The sequence below is a fragment of the Tachypleus tridentatus genome, chromosome 2, assembly GCF_004210375.1.
Source record: "Tachypleus tridentatus isolate NWPU-2018 chromosome 2, ASM421037v1, whole genome shotgun sequence".
Taxonomy (NCBI): Eukaryota; Metazoa; Arthropoda; class Merostomata; order Xiphosura; family Limulidae; genus Tachypleus; species Tachypleus tridentatus.
This window is the reverse complement of record NC_134826.1, coordinates 70,852,959-70,875,767: the sequence shown is the minus strand read 5'-3', so window position 1 is coordinate 70,875,767 and position 22,809 is coordinate 70,852,959. Positions and strand designations below refer to the sequence as shown.

Sequence of the window (22,809 nt, the reverse complement as noted above, 5' to 3'; positions counted from 1 at the left end):
ATAACGCCCCCACGGCTGAAAGGGCAAGCATGTTTGGTGCAATTCTCAGATTAGGAGTCGAATGTCTTAACCACCCAACCATACAGAGCCCTTTCTCTGTTCATCAGAAGTTTCTTTTTCTTCTGTTACCCACTGTTTCTCCAAGCCTGTTCCTTTGGCTCAAGTATGTATTTACATGAACGTTTTCCTAATACATAACATGTATATCATACAAAGTCTAGCAGTAGGTTGCCGACTGTTATACTTATAAACCCATTTAGGGACGAAACGTCTTCAAGGTAGTGGTTCAACATTCTAGCTATAGAAAATAATAAACTATTACGTTCACTTGATAAGTATTTCCGGAAGTACCTAGGGCCTTTTAGAAGCCTTTCATAAAATGTTGTATGCTTGTGTAGTCAAGTGAAAAACGTTAACTTGTAATCCGTAGAACTTTATATCAATTAACAAGGACTGAATTTTGTGACGTCTGTATTGTAGTTTTCACATGATTTTGGGCTGCTCCAATCTATATTGGGAAGACATATTCGACTACTGGCCGTGTTTTCCAGATTTTGTTTGTAATCTCCTTTATGACGAGGCCTAGAAATTTGGCTGATGTAGCATTCTGGAAGAGGTTTCCATGGAGATAAGTTTCAGGAAAGTTAAGAAATTTGGAAACCACCAACACGCGTGTTTGCTACATTATATATTAATACGTTTCTCTTTCGGCAGTATTCATCAACACCCACCGCCAACTCTTGGACTTCTCTTTTACCAACGAATAGTGGGATTAGCCCTAACATTATAACGTACCCACGGCTGAAAGGAAGAGCCTATTTGGTTGGATGGGGGGGCTCGAACCTTCAACTAGTGATTCAAGCGTCCTAAACATCATCATGGCGGTATACTTCATGATAGGTGTTCTGAGTGTAACGACACTGTTTCGCTTCTTACTATTTTAGCCCTATTTTTATTTAAAAAAATATTAGTTCAATATAATTTTTTTAGCATTCTATTCTTTTGAACCGTTAAACTGAATTATATTTTGTAAATTAATACGTTATTAAAATAAGTTTTTTCACACAATGAAAAGTAAAAATCGTGATCACTGGTTTCAGTCTACCCACTATCACCAGGATTAGTACGTGCAGCACACGTTCAGCTACACCCCACTAATGTCCGAGTTCGTTTTAAATATGTCAGAATGAATCTGTAAATAGAGACAACGAACCAGTCAACATGCCCACTTATAATACTACATTTCATTTAAGAAATCCCTCATTTTAGATTTAGTTTCCACTCCCTGTCGATGGTAAGTTGTAACTGAAACTAGTCGGCTGAAATCAATAAAGGAACTCGTCTTTCATTGTGTTAAAGAAACCTCGGATGTTTTGTGTTTTTTTTTTAACTCTTAATAAATTAGTTTAATTTGTTTGAAAATAAGTTCTTGGTGCAAGAACATTTTTAATATTGAAACGTAATAAACTATTCATGCAAGAAATAATCACTTATTGAAACTCTGAATAGAAATAGATAAAATATAAACAGTTTCTAAAAATATATATATACATATTTAATCTAGTGACGTCTTCTAAACCTAGGGATGTTTATTACTGAGATGAAAAACGTAGATTGACAACATTAAGTTCACTAATGAATGGAAGAAAGGATAAAAAAGGTTTTTTGTCTTGCTTTTACGGTTATTAAATCTTAAGTTTCGTTCAAAAACATCTGAAATGTGGATTACAAAATAAAGTGCGAACAATTATTGTATGCTGGTTATTGTTGTCTCGCGATATATTCAAGTTTCACTCTTAAATAGAAGGAGAGAAAAGAAACTTAAGTTTTTATAAATTAATTAGAAATTGTTATACATGATTGTGATATGTCAAATACCTGTACAGTTTACAGCCAGTATGGACAAAAGTAAGTTTAGTTAATTATAGACACAAGTGGTAGAAAAAGTGTTTTCAGAATTTGTTTGAACTTAAATACAGGACTAGAAATTCGTGTTGTTTCAGAGACTGTCCACTGGCGAGTAGAGCCCCAGATTTTACGTTTTAAGTTTGTAAAACTTACCGTTTACCCATCGGAGATCTATTTGGCTAATTTGACCAACAAGTAGAAAAGTTCTTAAAACAGTATTATACAAGAGAAATATATCGAATACATATAAATATAGTCCAGGTTACGATTTTTTTTTTTACATGTTTATAAGTTGTATTTAACAGAACACAACACAGTTAACACACGAAACTTCTACCGATTGATTAAACAAACGTTCATTTTACTTCTCTAAATGAAATGAGATATAATTACAAGACATAATTCGTTAAACAAACAAACGAAAAATTATGAATCACATCAGTTTTCACTGCCTAGGTTACCGAACTTCGTACATTAGGGATGTTGGTAACAGAGGCACTTAAACATTTGTACATACACTATAATAAAAGTAAAACAATTGTGATTGATCTACAATTAAATAGAACTTTGTTGAGGTAAATAAACTAAAAATAAACATTATGAAATATTAAAAAGACCTTTACTCTTGTCACTTTTCTTAAATATGGTTACTCAGAAGTAACAGTAGAGATAATTAAAACCACTTATGTACCGATTTTCACATTTGTTTTCATTAAATTCATTTTAATTATCGTTTGTGTATTTTACCAGTAACATTTTAATGAACTTTCTTAATTATCACAGCAACAGTTTGTGTGGTTTGTTTTTTGTTGTTTTTTTAATGATAATATTGGGGTTATATCTTCTTAAAAACATCACGACTGCACTGAACCAGCTTGTACCTTAAAGTTGATCCATGATACTGTTTTCACGTAATTGTTCCCTACAGGATTTAGCATCTGTGTTTTCGGAAGGAGGCGTTTCAAAAGTTTCCAATGATAACGGAAGTTCTTACTGACTGTTAGACAAACTGTGATCAAAGTGTTTAATTGGTCCGATCTCTCAAACGTAATCTTATTGGTTCATCAGGAGTCGTTATCATTCTCATGGTAATCCCTACATCTCTCGTATTAGCATGTTCTAGATGGAATGCCTGGACTGTCTGTACAGAGAAAGTATTTAAAAATAAAACGCCATTATCAGTTACAGTTGCACTGGAACAGACGACGTCACACGTCAACAACCGTATCACATAAATTAGCAGTTTTAATGCTACACTTAAGAGTGGTTTTAAAAGAGAGAAAAGTCAAATTAAAATAATGATCATTCTAAAAAAAAAAAGTTATTTTAGTTTATTTGAACTTTATTAGATAAAAGTTAGAAAGGATACTTAAACAGCATATTTTACCGGGCTAAGTGACTAGGACAGACACCAAGATTCGCGCCTAACCCTTATTAATTGAAAGTTGCCGACCACAGGGAAGCAACCAATCTCCAACAGCCGCTACTTATATCACTTAACTAGATACCAAGACTGACTGTCCGCTTTTTAAAGCACCTCACAGCCGAAAGTGCAGAGCCTGTTCATTGCGCTTGTAGTTTGGTTTTTCCGATCCCAAGACCGGCACGTTAACCATCGAGTCGCACCTGGCAACGCTGGTTTATAAAATGATTTGATAACAAAGATAATTTAACGAATATTTGTGATTCTGATATACACTTCATGTACCTGTAATTCCACACAGATAAATACAAACTGAAGTAATCTTACTCAGGTAAAATTATGTAAATGGGTAAAGAATATAAAAGTTGTGTTTAAGTTAGAAATACATGTTACTCACTCTTGCAAGAAAAAGTTCCATTTGAATCTCTGCCACCCGACGTCCAATACACGATCGAGGGCCGTAACCGAAAGGTAGTGACGCAAAGGTATTGATGACGTCATGAATGTCCCGATTGCGTAGCCACCTATCGGGCAAGAATTGATTAGGGTTTGGAAAGTATTTTGCATCTCTTCCGGTTGTGTAGAGCGACATGAGAATCAGTTTCTGAAAAGTTTTAATAAAGACACATGAATGTCCAAAAATCAACCCGCACCTTACGTGCCTCGAGATAAAGTGCGACTACATAGATAAACATGTTACGACACAAAACAAATTAAGAGTTGCGTGCTTTCTTATAGCAAAGCCACATCAGGCTATCTGCTGAGCCCACCGAGGGGAACCGAACTCATGATTATAGCGTTGTAAATCCATAGATTTACCCGCTGTAATAGCGAGGGGTTGGCAACACATTAAGAATGTTCAATAGACCTTTTACGACAAAATGTATCAAAACTTTATGAAACGCAATAGCTACAATATTAGCTAACGTTTTGTTCGTCGAAGTATTGTTTGTTTAGAATTTCGTGCAAAGCTACTCGAGGGCTATATGCGCTGTCCGTCCCTAATTTAGTAGTGTAAGACTAGAGGGAAGGCAGCTAGTCATCACTACCCACCGCCAACTCTTGGACTACTCTTTTACCAAAAACAGTGGGATTGACCATCACAACATAACGCCCCCACGGCTGAAAGGGCGAGCATGTTTGGTGCGACCGGGATTCGAACCCTCGACCCTCGGTTTACGAGTCGAACGCCTTAACACGCTTGGCCATACCGGGCCTCGTCGAACTAATGCAACCCGCCACAAATACAACTTTACATCCTTGTACGTGCAACAAAAGAAATTCGGTTTCACGAGTCATAATTTTAATAATCACGCTTACGTAGCATAATGAAACCTTACGACACTGAAGTTTAATAACAGTAAAGCAAAGTGTAAAGTACCTTTTATGTACAAAGTCATAATTTACTACGGAACAGAAAACTAAAATACATTAAATAATAATAATAATGGTGTGTTTAGGAAGGGAGGTGGGTAGGGTGGTTAACCCATCCTCCTAGATCCATCACCGAATAATCTTGAACAAAGAAACAAATAGTTATAGAAACAAACAATTGAACTACTTACTCCAGCAGGTATTTTGTAGCCATTCAGAACGGCATCTTGCGACAAAGTCCGAGTCAGAAAGGGGGCAACCGGATATAATCTGTACAGAGATACACGTGTTGTTACAAGTAGAATAAACTAATTACAAATGTTTATCACAACCAAAACATTCGGTAACATTACAACCCAGGGGAGCGACAAAAAAGGCTCGGGACCCCAAATAACTTAGGCATAAGAACCCGCTCCTTTTCGCGCATATAATATTGTCGGTTTCTATGCATTTAACGTGACCCCTTCCCTAATCTGCGGTCAAATTTACGTTCATGCTCACAGCTATTCAACCACGAGTATTCCGACATGCGGGTGTGCTGTGGTTTTTGTGTGCGTTTTATTAAAGTACAAAGCGTTACTAAAAACGACACAAAGAAAACAAATTCAAAGAAATCATTCTTCATCCAAGCGCTATAAAAACTAGCGATGCTATTGGTTGAAACTTTGTAATTAAAGTAAGAACAAGCCTTCTATAAAAGCTCGTGTTGTATTTTGGAATTACCTAATTGCCCTCCTCAGTATAGTTTGTTTTGAATTTCGCGCAAAGCTAATCGAAGGCTATCTGCGTTAGCCGTCCCTAATTTATCAGTGATAGACTAGAAGAAAGGCATCTAGTAAATCACCACCCACCGCCAACTCTTGGGCTACTCTTTTACCAACGAATAGTGGGATTGATCGTCACATAATAACGCCCCCACGGCTGAAAGGGCGAGCATGTTTGGTGCGACCATGATTTGAACCCGCGACCCTCAGATTATAAGTCGAACGCCTTAACACACTTAGTCATACCAGGCACACAGATTTGATTCGAAAGTAATTTCCGACTTCGTAAATAACCAAATACAGAAATGCCAACCATTACGATTTGAGCGTAATCATTACGATTATACGCTCATACAGACAAATATTACGACTTGTTGCAACTCCCAAATTATTATATATTATATAGGCCTATACAATAAAGTAATAAATTGTTCTTCCAGGGCTTGAAAGGGGTGAAAAGATAATTTCTAGTGAGATACCAATAAATTTTGATAATAAATAAAATACATAGTCCAAATGGCTACTTGCGATAATCATGTTTGTTCTTGAAATAATAAAAATATTTGTATCCCCGACGTCTATCAATAGTTTGAGTGCAATGCTTCTCCATACTGTGTACATGGGGGAATCCATAGTTACGTCATCAGTGCTTATCAACGCTCACGAAGATGGGTATTTTTCGCTTTCTAAGCGGCATAGAAACACCAATGCGATCGTTCACAAGATGGAAAAAAAAAATGAGGCCTCGTTCACCAGATTGTATTATTTCTGGCAAATCTAAAAAGGACTAAACTGTGAATCAAAAATTTAGGAAAGATTATAGTACAAAGTATCCGGTCATTGAATCAAAAATCAATGACAGTCATGCGTTTTGTACAGTTTGTCACAAATATTCTGTGGCGCATAGCGTGATAAACGATTGTTCCAGACATACAAAATCGGAATCTCACCAACAAAAGGCTGAGACGAAGACAAAAACAATGCAGATAACGACATTTATGAGTAAGAATTCAGAATATGAAAAAGAAGTTTTTAAATTTACTTATTAAATACAAAAACAGTCAAATGAGGAATCTATAGCAGTAATAACTAATAGTTATAATAATAATTATTATTATTATAAACAGCTTAGAGACATTGGTCAGGCCTAGTAGCCGCAAATGATAAACGGCTCTGTCTACAATCATTACGCTCAGTCATTTGAAATAGTTGGCATCTCTGCGAATATAATATTTTTAAATATGCGACAAAAATTCAGTTCTAATTAGCGAGGAAGGGAAAAGCCAATTTCAAAACGGTTAGAGTAACAAAAGAGACAAATGTTTAATTATTTAAAACTGTTATTATTATTATTATGACAAAATCACTAGAGTAATTTATTTTAAAATGACTTAAGAAATTCAGCTTTACATAAGTTATATTAAAAATGTTAATGATGAACATATGCAAGTCCTTAGAATATAAAAACTTTTTTGTGTGATAACAATTGGAGATAGAGAAGCCATTTGCAAGACATCTAAAGCGACAAAAAAAACTTAAGCTCTGACATAGATACCGCAGCGTCTCCTTAATGGCTGCTTTCAGTAAATTAAGATGTTGAATATGGTGTTCTCCAACGACCTCTCCGGAAGGAACCACTTCGTTCAATTCTTCCACAAGTCTTTCCTGGAACTTGAAATGTTTCGCTAGCATGTAGAGTGCCCACTGTGTGGCATGAGACGTCTACGAAAGCAAAATGAAAAATTAAAAAAGAAAAACGAAAGGAAATAATGACTTCATTTCTTGAAAATAATCGATTGTTCTTGGATGGTTTGAAAATGAGTTTCCAGAATGAATAGAAGGGGGCGCTTTATGGAAAAGAGTAAATGTAATATATATATTTTTAACGTTTACTCAAAGATATTAACTAGTTGGCAATACGTTGCAAGTTCATGCACAAAACATTCATATTAACACAAGTTGGAAAATCAATCACTTGTTTCATCGAAAATAAATTTTAATTTTTTTTAAAAACACCGCCAGCTACAGGAAATTAAATTTAAGAAATAGCTTGAAATCTTTGGCATTAAATAATTAATCTACTTGCTAAAAATTTTATTAAAACTCCAATATTCGCTACAAACATTAGAAATTTAATGACTAAATCACATCACTTTCAGTTTGATTTAGCACGCGCTACCAGTAATTTGGGCTTGTTTTAAACAACTGAGTATGGGAAAAAAAAAAAGAGGCGCACCTTTTGAAACTACATTAATTTTACAACTTAAATGTGATCGCCATGAAACACCCATTTCTTTTGTTTTGTCCCTCTTTGTGCAGGTTCATAGATAATCCCACAAGGCTACAATACCTACTCGTGCTAGCCGTCTATTATTTTGAAAACACAGCCTGGCCAAGTGGTTAATTATTAATCACAGATGAAGTCACTATCTTATATTGAACAAAGAAAAAATTATTAAATATTACATCAAAGCCTGGTTTTGTTTTCATTACGTTGGAAATATGGTACCGAATACCAGTACAAAAACAATGACATGAAAGTTATTCGAATTAAAGGTTGCCTAGCAACCTATGACGCAAATAGTTTCTCTTCTAGTTAATCGAGTTGTCAACAATAATCTTAAAGCATCCGCGTTAAGAGATTTCATAACATCGATCAACGTGTATTATATATATAATATTATAGTATATAATATATACTATTTCATGAACCTTAGAACACCACGTACTCCATCAGCGAAGCAGTAATCATTAAACATTGGATTTTATTGGTTTCCATATTACTCGTGATTTTGGTTTGTTTTAAAACGCGAAGCTACACAATGTGCTGTCTACTGTGCTCATAGGAGATATCGAAACCTGGATTTTGACATTAAGTATCCAGATTTACTCTTGTGCTACTGGTGGGAAACCTCAGTAACAATTATTTTGCTTTTAAACCGTTCTTTCAGATTACGTTGGAAATGTTTGCTCTACTATGGACAGCGTACGTATTTAATTAATTGTATGCCTTTGTACTAAGCAACCACTAACGCGAAAATAAATTATTAGCAAGAACAATTATTTCAAGAACAGTTTGTTTTAATCCAATCAACCTGTAATAAGTAGTTCCTCAGGCGGCAGTGGTTACATTTACGGGCTTGCAACATTGACTATCTGGGGTTCGATATCCAATGTTGGACAGAATAACCCATTGTGTTATATAGCGCTAACAAAATAGTAATTGGAAGCACTACAAAAGTGTCTAAATAGATAGAATTAAATTGAAAAATATTCATCTTTAAACTTTTAGCATGTCGATTTGTCGTTTTAATTTTTGTTTAGGCCCGGCATAGCCAAGCGTGTTAAGGCGTGCGACTCGTAATCTGAGGGTCGCGGATTTGCATCCCAGTCGCGCCCAACATGCTCGTCCTTTCAGCCGTGGGGGCGTTATAATGACGGTCAATCCCACTATTCGTTGGTAAAAGAGTAGCGCAAGAGTTGGCGGTGGATAGTGATGACTAGCTGCCTTCCCTCTAGTCTTACACTGCTAAATTAGGGATAGCTAGCACAGATAGCCCTCGAGTAGCTTTGTGCAAAATTCCAAAAACAAACAAACAATTTTTGTTTAAATTAGTTTCTTAAATATACTTACTGTGTCAGCTGCAGCAACTAAAAGATCTGCAACAATTCGAACGACTTCTTCCTCATCCAATTTGTCGAGGAACAACAAGCGGCTGAGGACGCCCTCTATTGGCTGTCCCATTTCATATTTGGAAGACAGTTCTTTAATATTATCCTTCACGTACGATCTTGCTGTGTACATAATTTCGATATTTGTAAACAAAACGTTTTGCGCATCTTAAAAGTTATCGCTTAAACAGAAATTAAGTCTTAATTGACTTGGAAATGTTAATACAAATAAAAAGGAGCTAAGAAGTTTTATTACAAGAAATGAACGACCTTTCTTATAAACACCAAAATTGTTTTCTATAACTGGACTTCAACGTTTCACTTTTGTTTTTTTGTTGAAGCTTTGTATTAACAGTTATGGTTCGTGTTTCTGTGGAACGCTCCTGAAAAAGCTGCAACAAGAAATTATATATTTAAAAACGGCTGTTGTGTCCACTTACGTATTATAATTTACCTCGGATGGGTCTCCGATTTATTATGTATTGCGATTTCAAATAGCCGATAATTTTAATTTAGAAGTGAACTGAATGTCGATATGTATTACATTTGCCGAGTAGGTTGATACAGTTTTTTCTTAAATACATTTTACCATAAAAACAATAAAAAGTGTATTCTATATATGGCTGGTATGAATAGTAAAACTTTCGTAGAGTTGACGTTTTATTACCCACACCAGCTGTCTTCAGAATACATTTTTACTTGAAGTGAGTTTATCGTTATCGTGAAACAACAATTTATAATAACAGTTATTAGAAATAAGGGTTTATAAGTTTCACAAACTTATAAACAATACCGAGTCTTAAGGCCTGGAACTATCTTATCAATGGTTTAGGATGAGCAAATAAATTTATGTTGATACACAGTTACAAAGCACTTGATGGAAAGTTGTGTTTTTTTCTTATAGCAAAACCACATTAGGCAATCTGCTGAGACCACCAAGGGGAATCGAACCGCTGATTTTAGCGTTGTAATTCCGTAGACTTACCGCTGTACTAGCGAGGGGCGTGATGAAAGCTATTTAGTTGTATTCTTAGCTAGCCTCACCCTGTTTACAAGTTAACTTTCCACCGAGGAAAGTATCTAAATGCCTCGTCAAAATGCTAACGTCCGAAGTTAATTCTCTGACATTGAACTCTGTAATGTTCGAAACCTACAAAACACTCTTGGTTAAATATCCGTGGTTTTCCGATAAATAAGAGTTTAATCACAGTTACAGTTTCCGAGGTTTATAGTACGCTAACTGTAGCAAACCAACAATATTGTGGAAACTGTCTCTTGGCGCGTAGATTTATAAGCTTTAAGTGAGGTTCTCGAAAGTTCATTGGCAACAATGTAAAACAAATCGTTGATCCTTAATATTCAAGAATGTTCTACAAATTTAGAGAACAGGTGGGACTTTCGCAATACGTATTTAATATAAATTACATGCATTTCTAAATGCGTATTAAATTGAAACAAACATGTATATTAAAACAATATATATACATACATACACACACAATATTAAATCCGTTACACCAGTTAAAACAAACGATCAAGTAATTTAAGGTAATTTATTTCTAGTATTAAAATGTTTTCTATACACCAATATGTACTACGGAAATCAAATAATGGTTAAGAAGTTATTACAATAATATATTCATTGAATTAATATATACAATAAAGTTTCGAGATACATAAAATATAATTTCGTAAATTTAACAATTTTACTTTTTATGCTTCAAAATAAATCATGACCAGAACTATGCCTTCAGCAAGCACTCTCCTCCTTGTGCTGTTAGTGCCGTCTTTTGGTAAGTTGTGGAAAGTATAAATTTTATTAATTTAGTAAAAACGTTTTAAAAACCTTACACGGAACAACTTCCTAGTTGAATCAAATCATCGTCTGTTTTACAAGTAAATGTAATACAATTATTTACGTTGCGTTATAGCCGATTTTGTTTGTATTACATTGTAAACAGGTGGTAAAGAATTTCAAACATTTATTGTCACAAGATATAAAAACAATGTAACAATTTTGAAACTGATAATTAATGGGAAATGATTTTGAATTTCACAAAACTACCTCACCTAGTTCTAAGGCTCTATCGGCTGCTTTCATAAATCTCCGCCAAACGGGCAGTTTAAGCTGGTAGGCAACCCGAGGAGATATCATAGTCATTTGCGCAGACTCGATAAATATTTGCTGTACACAATGAACGAGGTCGTGAATGTTTTCACCTTTACAAGTGGGCATCACGCATCCTAAACGTCGCCCCGAAATCATTGTTCCTAAGCCTAAAAAATTATAAACATTTCACGATTTATCGCCTTAGATGGTAGAACATTTACTCGTGAAAATGATTTCTAATATAAACGACAAAAACAACAATGAAAGCTTACTGTAACAACGTTATATTATAAATTTCGGTTTACGTCATTGGTTATCTTTCCTACATAATTGAAGCTCCTAAAATGATTTCCTAAAATAATGCGACATTTTTAGCGCCGAATGTACAGTTGAACGCATGGTTGAAAATTTTCAAAACATTAACAGAACTACCAGACACCCCTTGGTAAATTAGAGTTTTGAATGAACAGTTAAGTTATCCGAAAAATGACCTACACGAAAAACGGAAAGTCAGTCTCTTAGTTTTTCAGCAATATACAAACCTGTTAAATAAAAATTCTTAAAAAGTAAAAAGTTTGACGTTGAGTGAAATTAAAACTTTGGGTTTAACTCCAAGCAAAACCGGATAATTAATGTTAAAAGATCAAAACATACGAGTTTTTTTTTTTCAAACTTCTAAAAAAGGAAATGTAATTTTATCTATTTTACACTGCGTTATTTTAAATGTTATTTTATTAACACTTTAAGAGACGTACACGAATTTCGTCAGCAGGAAACTTCAAACTTCCTTCGGCGAACTAATGCTAGTATGGCTTTAAAAGACAATTACTTAATTTCAGGATCAAAGCTTGAGGATCCACAAGTTGCAAGCTCAATTAACTATTAAACAATGAAGTAATTACTACCTCAACATCAGTCTTACTACTGTCTATCGAAAAGTTTTAATACAATAAGGAACAATGGTTTGTGTATTATAATTCATAGTTACCTTCAGCAAACATTCGTAATTCTTCACAGTTATATTTATTATTTAATAATATAAGTATCAGTTCGTAAACTAAGGATACCGAGGACGACTGCATCATGAGCGCAGGAGGTAAGACACGTCTAGTAGTAATAAACTGTACACTGAAGTCAGCAAGTATGTTAAACGTTACAATGACTAATTTCTATAACTGTTTCAAGTTCTTGGAGAAATTTTACGAAATATAATTAATCTTATACGATTAGGATATTCGTTTTTTAAATATCACCCTAGAAATATGACTAAAAAATACAAAATACTATACTAACAATCGATAGACCAGCTGTATAATTCTTTTTCCAGATCCTCTAGTTCCATGTTTCGATCCCGCATAATCCGCCACCTCTCTAGCAGATCGCTGATAATATCATTAAACATTCCAGCTCGGCCTAAGACTGTCTGTTGGCGGAATTCTTTGTTGAGACTCTTTCGTAGTTTACTCCATTGGGGACCATCCCTAATTTTTAATAAATTTGATTACGACATTTTTTTAAATTAAGTTATGTCTTTAAACATAAAAACTATACACACATTTTCATTCGGAATTATTTTAGTCTCAGAAATGCATGTGAAAAGTAAAAATCTTCTGTAAGCTACTTCCATTGTTCAGAACTAAGAAAATAAAACCGGTGCTACAGTTAGTCAATCTAATAAATCGTTCTTACTCATAATGGTTAGAATACAGTACTTCAGGGGTGGGTACCTCCTCTGTAAACGACACTTTCGACCATAATCCTTATAATATCCCACGAGGGCCATCAATCAACTTAGGAGACTTTTTATTTTTAATTTGGACATCTTACATGAATGTCAGAAAAAGAAAACCAACACACAGCTTTACGTGATGCATTTATAATTTACGTATTAATGATATTTTACACGTAAATATTACTTGAGCTGCTTATCTATTATATATACATAAACAACTTATTCAATACGAACCCATATTTACTCTTACGAAGAAAATGTATAAATTGGAGGTTTTGTTTTTTTAAGTGCGAAGCTACGGAAGGGGCTATTGAAGCTAACATCGCATTCCACCTATTCCTATTGGCTATCGACTAAATGAGAATAAACATACAATCATAAGATTGTCAAATATAGAAGTTTTGATACAAAAATCGCTTTTGCACACTGTTAGAAACAAAAGCATTTATTTTTTATATTTATACTGTTTAAAATATGATGTGACAGACAAACATTCCCACAGATATTTTTTCATGTACATATACACTTCAAATATGTCACATTAAGAAAGCTACCTTGCTCTCAAGAAATAATAACCGCTTTAATTTTTTCAGTTATAATAATGTGGCGTACTAAGTTTATAGGAAAAATAAAAAAAATATATTTATTTTATTACACTGGAGTAAACGGAATGGAAATAAAACTGGTGTGCTCACCGCAAACATCGAAATCAAAAACTTTTGACGAGAGCCGAATACATTCACAGCTAATTTCAAACATTTCAAAATACTTTTAAGCGAAAAGAATACGTCGTGGACCTAATCTATAAGGCTGTATCTCAAAGTTATATATAAAAGAGAAATAACACTAGGTTTGACACATATTTAATATTTTAAAGCATTGATCTACGGATTTAGAGTTTTGTTGTTTTTTTCTCATACGTTTTAAACATTGCCAACTTACATAAAAAAAAGACCCCTTTCAATACCGGTGATCTCATTGTAAAGTGTCCAAGGTTCCGGAACCATATGCATTGGGTAACGGCCCTCATTCTGATAAATCTGTTGAATAAGTTTACTGTCGGCCACAAAAACCGCTTCAACAACCCCTAGCTTCTCGCGGTAGATACTGCCCAACTCTTTATGTCGTCTATCACAATATTCATGGATTTTTGGAGCACCTCCCCTTAACAAAATATCAAATATTGTACCGAACAAAGGAAAACCTTTTGGCGAAGGAATACTTTCGTACGGAGTGCTCGAGTCGAAGTTGACGGAGCCGGAAGCTTCTACACAGTACGACTGCTGTGTCGGCGTTCTGTGGTAATGAAACACGTGCCTCGTTTCGCACGGTTGGGATGAAGTTATACATGTAGTAGAATTTTCTTGCGTGACAGTTGGATGTTGTAAGCGAGAAATAAAGTTGTTTAAAAAGGGCCGTAAATATTTAAAAAAATAATTATACAGTCGAATAGACGCTTTTAAACCCATACTGGAAACTTGTTAAAATGCTCTTTTTTTTCTCTCTTTATTTTCTTTCCTCCAAATAATTGCTCTTGATTTATTAAACCTCGAAGTACGGCTCACATTCGGCTGAAAATAGAATCATCCACCACGAGCAAAGCCTGTCACATAGTGGTTATTCTTTTACACTTTCACAACACCCGAATAATCATGTGAATAATCACCGTGCGCGCGCGCATATATTAGTGCTAACACGATTGCAACTGAATTATTAAGTGTAAACTCGAGACGCCTGGCAGCTCACCTGGCTGCTGCAGCAACAAGTGATGGGAAACCGGGTACTGCAGTGCAGCAAGTAGGTAGTGACAGAAATACCAGCTTTCATAGAAGTCAGGCACATCTTATGGTTTCCAGATAATCAGCGGTACAACCTATTTTATTTTAAAATCATGAATACATGGTCAAAACGTGTATGTAACCCCCTACAAAAAGTTTGACTTAACTGTTGTGAATGTCATGTGTATATTGTATTCCAAAGAAGAAAAAAAATGTATAGGGGGTTGGGGAGGACAACTGTCCCACAACCCCGTCTGTGCGTGCATATATTGATATTATGTCTCCTTAACATATTGCATATGAAGAAGAAATAACATTCAATTATTTTTATTCTGTTGTTTATTATGATATAGTAAGATGTTTGTTATTTTCAACCTTAATGTCACCTTGTGCGGCATATAAGCTAAACATCCAGCATAGAGAATCCAAGATTCGGACATAACCATCCATAATTAGTAGCTCCTAACCAGGGTCAAAGCAACCAGTCAGTATCACCCCCGTCTATGCGGCTACTCTTTTTAACTTTTTTTTTCTGACGTTTACGCAGTGCTACTCGAAGGCTATGTGTGCTAGCTATCCATAATTTTGAAATGATAGACTTAAGGGGAGGAAGCTAGTACACACTGCCCACCGCAAACTCGTAGGCCGATCTTTACCAATGAATAGTGGGATTGACTGTTACATTATAACACACACACACACACACCACACACACACACTGCTGCAAAGATGATTATGCTCAATAGTTGGATTCGAGGGGGCCACATTCATAGTTTAATTGAATTACTTTATTATCAATGTACATAAATAAACTAAACTTGCAAACGTAGTTATTAAGTTTAAATTGTATAATTCTAAAAGGAAATATGTAAATACATTATCAATCTACCCTTGTATGAGAATAGTGATATTTGTTTGTTCCCGCTTGCCCCTCCTCTCTTCTGATGTCCTGCGTTTAATGTAAATTACTCATAATAGTACAAGTCATTGGTATAGGTGATTCTCTAGACTTGTTTACTACAGACAACATAGTCTAATTTTTATAGATTTCTTTTTTTTTTGTTCACAGGTCTCATGTAATTGGATTATAAACTAGAAAATCGGACCCACTGGCCACACCCTCCTATCACATCATCTTATAAATGACTAATAATTAACTCGGATAATTACTATTACATCATTTATAACCAATAGAAAACAAGGTTTTAATTTATCGAATATGTAAGAGAATACATTGTGTTTGATCAGTTTGTTTTGAATTTCGCGCAAAGCTACACGAGGGCTATCTGCACTAGCCGTCTCTAATTTAACAGTGTAAGACTAGAGGGAAGGCAGCTATTCATCACCACCTACCGCCAAATCTTGGGCTACTCTTTTACCAACGAATAGTGGGATTGACCGTATCATTATAACGCCCTCACGGCTGAAAGCACGAGCATCTTTGGTGTGAGAGTGATTCGAATCCGCGACCCTCTGATTACGAGTCGAGTGCTTTAACCACCTGGCCATGCCGGGCCCGATACCTTGAGATAGCTATTTGCACTAACCATTCTTTATTTAGCAAAGTAAGACTCTTGGACTATTCTTTTACCGACGAATAGTGGGATTGATCGTCACAACATAACGCCCCCATGGCTGAAATGGCGAGCATGTTTGGTGCGACGGGGATTCGAACCCGCGACCTTCAAATTACGAGTCGAACGCTTTAACCCACTTGGCTATGCCGGACCGAAACTGAAGTAGACAACCAATAATAAATCAAAATTATAAAATCCAAGTTCAATAATTATTACAGAAACGGTATAAATAATGTGTTGTTAATCATACTGAATATCATACCTGAAACTACAAATCAATGGTTTTCGGTCCCTTTGTATTTTGTAAGGCCGGGTATACCCAAGCAATTAACGTAACGAACTGTGTTCGAACGTTATAAGGCTCGAGTCATGATGTCATTGAACACTCTGACACTGTTCAGTTTAAACTTTCCATTCGCGCTCGCTTATAGTGAACAATATTGCAATCACCCAGAAGCTCTAAAAGTATCCATAAAAGATATTTTGATGTGGCACGTTTATCTTTATGAAATTTAACAAGCTTTTATTAAACATTACAAATCTTTTGAACGCACACACACGCACACATAACAAAATTTAAGTACATTTACTAAAGATTTGTTTGTGAATGCATGATGTCAGATCTGACTGGTGCGAGCATTACCTTCATGTTAGGCTTAAAATTACTTTTAATCGTCGTAATTCCCTAAAAGAAGATCAAATGTTTTTTATCAGCAAAACTTTATATTTTATCTGTTATTTCCTGTACCCTAACTGTATAGAAGAGTCCGTTATATAGATTGAACTTGTAAGTATGATAAACAAAAATTAAAAAATAAATCTAGATTTCTTTTTTCTTATATTGAAATAACTTCAGATTGTAACAGAAAAATATGACTGCTTAGCCTAAATCACTTAAAGCTCCAAACAGCCTACATTTGCTTCTATTTAATTTTATTATTTCTTTGCCCTTTAAATGGTATCTAGTTAACAACCCGACGAAAAAAAATCTGTAAATCTTTCGGTAAACGCATAAACCAAAATATAACATAACGCACGAGCTATTCCAGAGCTTGGTGAAATTTATTATTACTATTAGTTTACTTTCTTACCTTATCTAACCTAATAAGGTTATAATTTCTGCATGTTAGTTATATTTTATAACAGTAACTACAAAACTCCCACTATTCGTTGGTAAAAGAATAGTCCAAGAGTCTTACTATACTTAATACAGGACGGCTAGTTCAAATAGCTTTCTCAAGCGGCTTTGCATGAAATTCAAAAAAACAAAGATTAGCGAAAACTTTCTTTGAAGTAATCGTTCTAACTAAATATATATACAAAGAAAGCGCAATACAATTTAATAGACGTGTATATAATTTGCTTTAAAGATGAATGAAACATTCTGAAGTTGTACAGCTTATTTTTCGCTTTTTTATATATATATTTTCTACTCCTAAATTGCAGATGGCTCTGCAAATTCCAGACGAAATTAGTGCACAGTTTATCATATGTTATGAAGTTCTAATCGGTTTTAATTAAAGTACACTTCCAAAGTACCTAATATACAGTTTATAAATGGCAGTTACTCCCTCACTAACAAGAATAAGTTAAATTCGTGGTGGAGCAGGAATTACATTATATTTTTACAGAGCTTCTAGGGGTTATCCATCTTTCTTGGATACAGATGTAATCTCTTTAGTAAAACACTGCTCAAAAGATTTTTCAGAAAGTCGTATGTTTGCGCCATGTGTTGTTATAGTACCACGCCAATCTGGGTACACAGAGGACTAACTTTTTTTTATTAGATTCCATCTCTCTTATCGTTTTATCCATCTCTGTTTCGTTGAATCGAGTTACTATTCGAAACCATCTTGATCTCTACTGTGAATTATTGGTTCTCCTTCCGTCATTGGCCCGGGATGGCCACGTTGTTAGGTCGCCCGACTCGCAATCTAAGGGTCGCGAGTTCGAATGCCCATTACTTCAAACATGCTCGCCCTTTCAGTGGTGATAACTAGCAGCCTTCCCTCTTGTCTTTCACTGCTAAATTAGGGACGGCTAGTATAGGTAGCCCTCATGTAGCTTTGTGCGACATTCAAAAACAAAACAAAACCTTCCGTCATTAAGATCTTCTTCTACTGCCAAGGATTGGGAAAGTGTAAAAAACACACGAAAAACGCGGCTGATGTCTCAGTGATAACAAAAAGTTCGATTAAGCGCATGCTCGTGTTCTTCATTCGTTGATTAAAAACTTTCTATTTGTGGTGCGGTTCGATAAAGTTTCAATTACAGACTCTGTTTCAGACCAATAAAGCATTGGCATTTATAATAAAAATAATAAATTTGTTGTTGTTTTTTAACTTTTCACTGACCGCACAGAGTTTAATACCATTATATATATATAATTGTCTATATATTATTAGACAATTTCATTCGGACAACAAATGAAGTGTTATATTTTGTTGGTATAAGCTGTTATCAGAAAAATGATCTACTCAGAGCCTCACTTGATGGGCTAAAATGTGTTCAAAATGCAACAAGATATGTGGTGTCTAACCCATTCAGTAACTGTTTGGAACCTCATTTGAACCGTAATTTTAAGCATTTGAGTGGGGGTCAGATACCCTTCAACCACTATCATTATATCACATAAAGAACTTTTTCAGGGATATCTACTCATAGTTTCCGTTAAATTAGCACACAGTCATTAAATGATAAAATATTGTAAAATAAAACAAGATAACCACTTAACACGCGCGAACAGAAGTATAAAAACTGTTTATAAATGAAATACGTAAATTATGTATGATCAATCACACATATAAATATCGTATTTTTACACCATCTACTCTTTCTAGATACCTATTATGGGATATCCGCGTTTGTAATAAAGAGTACTTCATTTATGTCGTCTGCTCTAACATGTTACTTATGTATCCAGGTACGTATATGTCCTTTAACGCAAATTGTAAAATGATCTAATAATATGTTTAAAATAATGTAAAAATATAATTTTTTGTCAGATAGTATTTTTCCTGATTGTTTTATTTATTTATTTTTGTTTACAAAATAATAATATAAATCTTCCAAGGGAATTAACTTTAAGAAAATGAACGTAGGCTTAATGGGCTACTAACTTGTTCATAAGCATAGGCCTAATTATACGTACCCGCACAAACTAAAGTATTTAGTATATTGACTTAACAATTAAAAATTAATATAAAAGAGCAGTTTAATTGCTACAAATTTTTCAGTAATGCATATAATACACACAAAGAGAACTAGTTTGGGTTTTAAGTTGTTAAATTTCACTGACAGTTAAAAATTAATTTACTGTTATTAGTCCTAGCCTAAATAATGTTATGTTTTGTTAAGCCTTAAATCCTTTTGGTAGAATGTGCACGTCAAGATAATTCTAATTTAGGAAAGATTCGGATATGTAAACTGTTGTAACTGAATTTCTTAAAATAGTTATAAAAACAATTATTTATAATGTTTCGGGCATTCGTCTTTCTTCAGGAAAACATTTTTTTAATTTTTTTTATGATTTACTTATTATACTATTAGTAATACTATCCTACTTTTCTAATTTAACCTACATACCCTTAACAAAATAGTAGGTATACTAAGCTGTAACTTTTAAAACGTAGTTAGTAATAGTTACACCTGAGCAATTAGATGTTCGGAATAAGGTGAAGTTGAGAAGTCTAAAACAATTACCTATTTTAAAATTAACATATCAAACATTTTTAAAACGCTGTTGTCACATTTTCCATAATAATATTATATGAACAAGACCTAACCATAAAGTCTTAAAATTAAAATAACATCAAACCTAAGGTTGAATTCAATCAATTAAGATAAATCTATTACATATAATATTATTTAACAAACCTTTTATTTCTTTCTTTCTTTTTTGTTGTTGTTTTGTTAGGCACAAACACACACGTGGCTTTCTGTGCTCTTTGCAGAGTTTTAGAGTTATGAGTCCTAAGACTTACTGCTGAGCCATTGGTGGCTTAAAACAAAAACATAATTTATATTAAATTTGCTTTAATTAACTTTTATATATACTGATATTACATTTTCACATTCAGAAAATCGATCACGTAATAGACTTAAAAGATGTAAATATAATTGACGGAGAAGCACACACCTAGCAGAGAAAATATCAAGTAAGCCGTTGCCATCGAAACCTGAAACATTGTGCGAGCAATGTGTACTGACCAACTACGATTTAGTACCGTATGGATACTGGTTACAAAATCTATCAACCGAATAATTTGTTTTAGTGTCAATGTAAAATTAAACTTTTAACATTTTCTTTTTCTTTTGTAGTTGCACTCATGAACAGTAATTATGTAATATATTAATTGATATTCTGAACATCTTACATTCGTATACGTTATGTATATTAAAATATTTTTTTTTATTTTCTTATGTTAATAATATTCAAGTAATTTGTTTTATCTTCCAAATTATATACAACAGAGAATTCAAGATATTTATATTGTGATGCGGCTACAAAGTTCGAGGTTTGATTGTTGAATGTATATAAATAGTTTGTTTGTTTATGAATTTTGCGTAAAGCTAGACGAGGGCTATCTTTGCTGTATCAATAGTTTTTCTTTTTTTGTCGTTGTTGAATTTCACAACGGCGCTAGCCGTCCCTAATTCTGAACTGATGGAATAGAAGGAAGGCAGCTAGTAAACTCTAACCACCGACATTCTTGGGCTACTCTTTATGAACGAACAGAATAATTGACCCTAACAGTATAATGCACCCACGGCTAAAAGAGCGAACATGTTCGTTGACGATAAGGCCATATCAAACCCACGTATAAAAGCTTAAACTCTTTTTTTTTTTTTTTTGTTACATGTCTCGCGTACAAGAATCACTAAACAACGTCTCAACATGGAGCAACAAGTGGAGAGTTGTATTAAATCCAACCAAAACACAAGCAATTACCTTCTACAGGAAATTAAAAAAGCAAAGGAAAAATCTAGAAAAAATAAAATTATCTCTCGGAAATACAACCATTAACATGAGCAAAAACATCACATTCCTTGGCATCACTTTCGACACAAAACTAACATGGAAAAAACATGTAAACAATATACACTCATCAATTAGAAAAAGGATTTCACACCTAATGACTCTAACCAGTAGACAATCGAAATGTTCACCAAACACCATTATCCAAATATACAAGGCTTACATCCGTCCACTAATAGAGTACGGATGTGAAGTAACATACAATATGCCAAATAACACACTCCAGAACAGAAGTTCAACAGAACAGAATACTAAGATCTGCATTCAGTCTACCGTCATTCACGCCAGTAAATTATATACATCAAATTAGCAAGTTACCAACACTAATAGATAGACTAACGGAAATATCACACAAATATTATCTAAAAGCAGAAAATAGAAACAAACTAACGGCATCACTATACAAATTAACTAGCGCACCAACAAAATACATTTCACCTTACAACATATTTTAAGAATCACAAATTACACAACAAAGTATCTAAAGAATAAATTCATGTCAATAATATGTATTCCTTTTTTTTTTCAGATATCAGTCACACGATAGGCAAAACTTTCGGTGCCTGTCCTGTGAAAGTGGGTTTTCTCGGGGCACTCCCGTTTCCCCCCACAGCAAAAACTTAGGTATTGGATTTTTAGATCCCAGCCCAGGCAACTTTATTGCCAGACCCTGAGTCGGGTCGTTTGAATTGAATTCGTGTTCATATTTGCTTGACTTCTTCCTTTCGGGAAGGGACCTGGCCATTCTCTCCGTTGCTGCCTTTGCCTCCGTCCAAGATAACATTTAGAGTGACATCCTCCACCCAAAAAAAAAAGAGCCAAAAATTATTTAATAAATAAATAATAAAACTAAACCTAATAACAATTCACGAAAGGGGACGAAGAGGAACCACAACGTTCCTGAACACCCCAGTTGGAGAGAGAACTCTTCTGATTTCTCTCTCTCTAAACTAAACCCCTGCCACGTTAGTTTGAGTTTGAGTTTTTTGTTACGTCTGTACTTTTAATAATTTATTTTGAGTATTTTCTCCTTGTTTCAAAAATACTAACAGTAGGTGACAGGTACTGATAGTATTGTTGCTTAGGGATCTGCCTGAAAAAGTGTTCCGTAGAAAAACGAATTGTATGATTCAGTACCCTGTTGTCCAATGAAGGCTCAAAGTTAGCAATTAAAAATATATTGTATAAAAAAACACGTCTTTTTTATATATTATTTTACCTGCAGTGTGAGTTTTGAAACACAATTGTATATATTTAGTCTGCTCCTTGGGCTAATTGAAATTACTGGTCTACAGTTTCCTTATTTCTTATGCTTTGAAAGTAGCACTTTGGTAAAAAAAAGAACATTGGTGGGAGGGAGCAATCTGATCAGGTTAGAGAAAAGTAATATAAAAATAAATTGTTTCCAGTGGCTTATTAGTAATTCTGAGAGC

At 34.3% G+C, this 22,809-nt stretch overlaps 1 protein-coding gene across 3 annotated transcripts; it reads right to left on the bottom strand.

Moving 5' to 3' along the window:
• Nucleotides 1-2,248: 2,248 nt before the first annotated feature.
• Nucleotides 2,249-14,841, bottom strand: LOC143244181 (cytochrome P450 315a1, mitochondrial-like). Of its 3 annotated transcripts, none has more exons than XM_076488404.1 (8): nucleotides 13,926-14,836; nucleotides 12,545-12,732; nucleotides 11,212-11,418; nucleotides 9,104-9,264; nucleotides 7,025-7,191; nucleotides 4,897-4,975; nucleotides 3,729-3,935; nucleotides 2,249-3,049 (listed from the first exon to the last, which is right to left on the bottom strand). In XM_076488404.1, exons 1-8 carry the CDS (start codon nucleotides 14,450-14,452, stop codon nucleotides 2,933-2,935), a joined length of 1,653 nt encoding a protein of 550 aa, XP_076344519.1. In that variant the 5' UTR covers nucleotides 14,453-14,836; the 3' UTR covers nucleotides 2,249-2,932. The 3 variants fall into 3 exon arrangements, with proteins under 3 accessions (XP_076344519.1, XP_076344521.1, XP_076344520.1); XM_076488405.1 differs by lacking the exon at nucleotides 2,249-3,049 and adding an exon at nucleotides 3,075-3,101 and having other exon boundaries at nucleotides 13,926-14,837; XM_076488406.1 differs by lacking the exon at nucleotides 11,212-11,418 and having other exon boundaries at nucleotides 13,926-14,841.
• Between the last annotated feature and the right edge of the window lie 7,968 nt (nucleotides 14,842-22,809).

What these genes read in the sequence shown, in the direction of transcription:
- LOC143244181 (XM_076488404.1), bottom strand. Translation starts at nt 14,452, where the DNA reads ATGGGTTTAAAAGCGTCTATTCGACTGTATAATTATTTTTTTAAATAT. An exon ending in ATACAGCTGGTCTATCGATT is followed by an intron (nt 11,419 to 12,544) that starts GTTAGTATAGTA and finishes ATAATTTTTTAG; the next exon opens with GCTTAGGAACAATGATTTCG. An exon ending in GCCATTAAGGAGACGCTGCG is followed by an intron (nt 4,976 to 7,024) that starts GTATCTATGTCA and finishes ATCTCTGTACAG; the next exon opens with ATTATATCCGGTTGCCCCCT.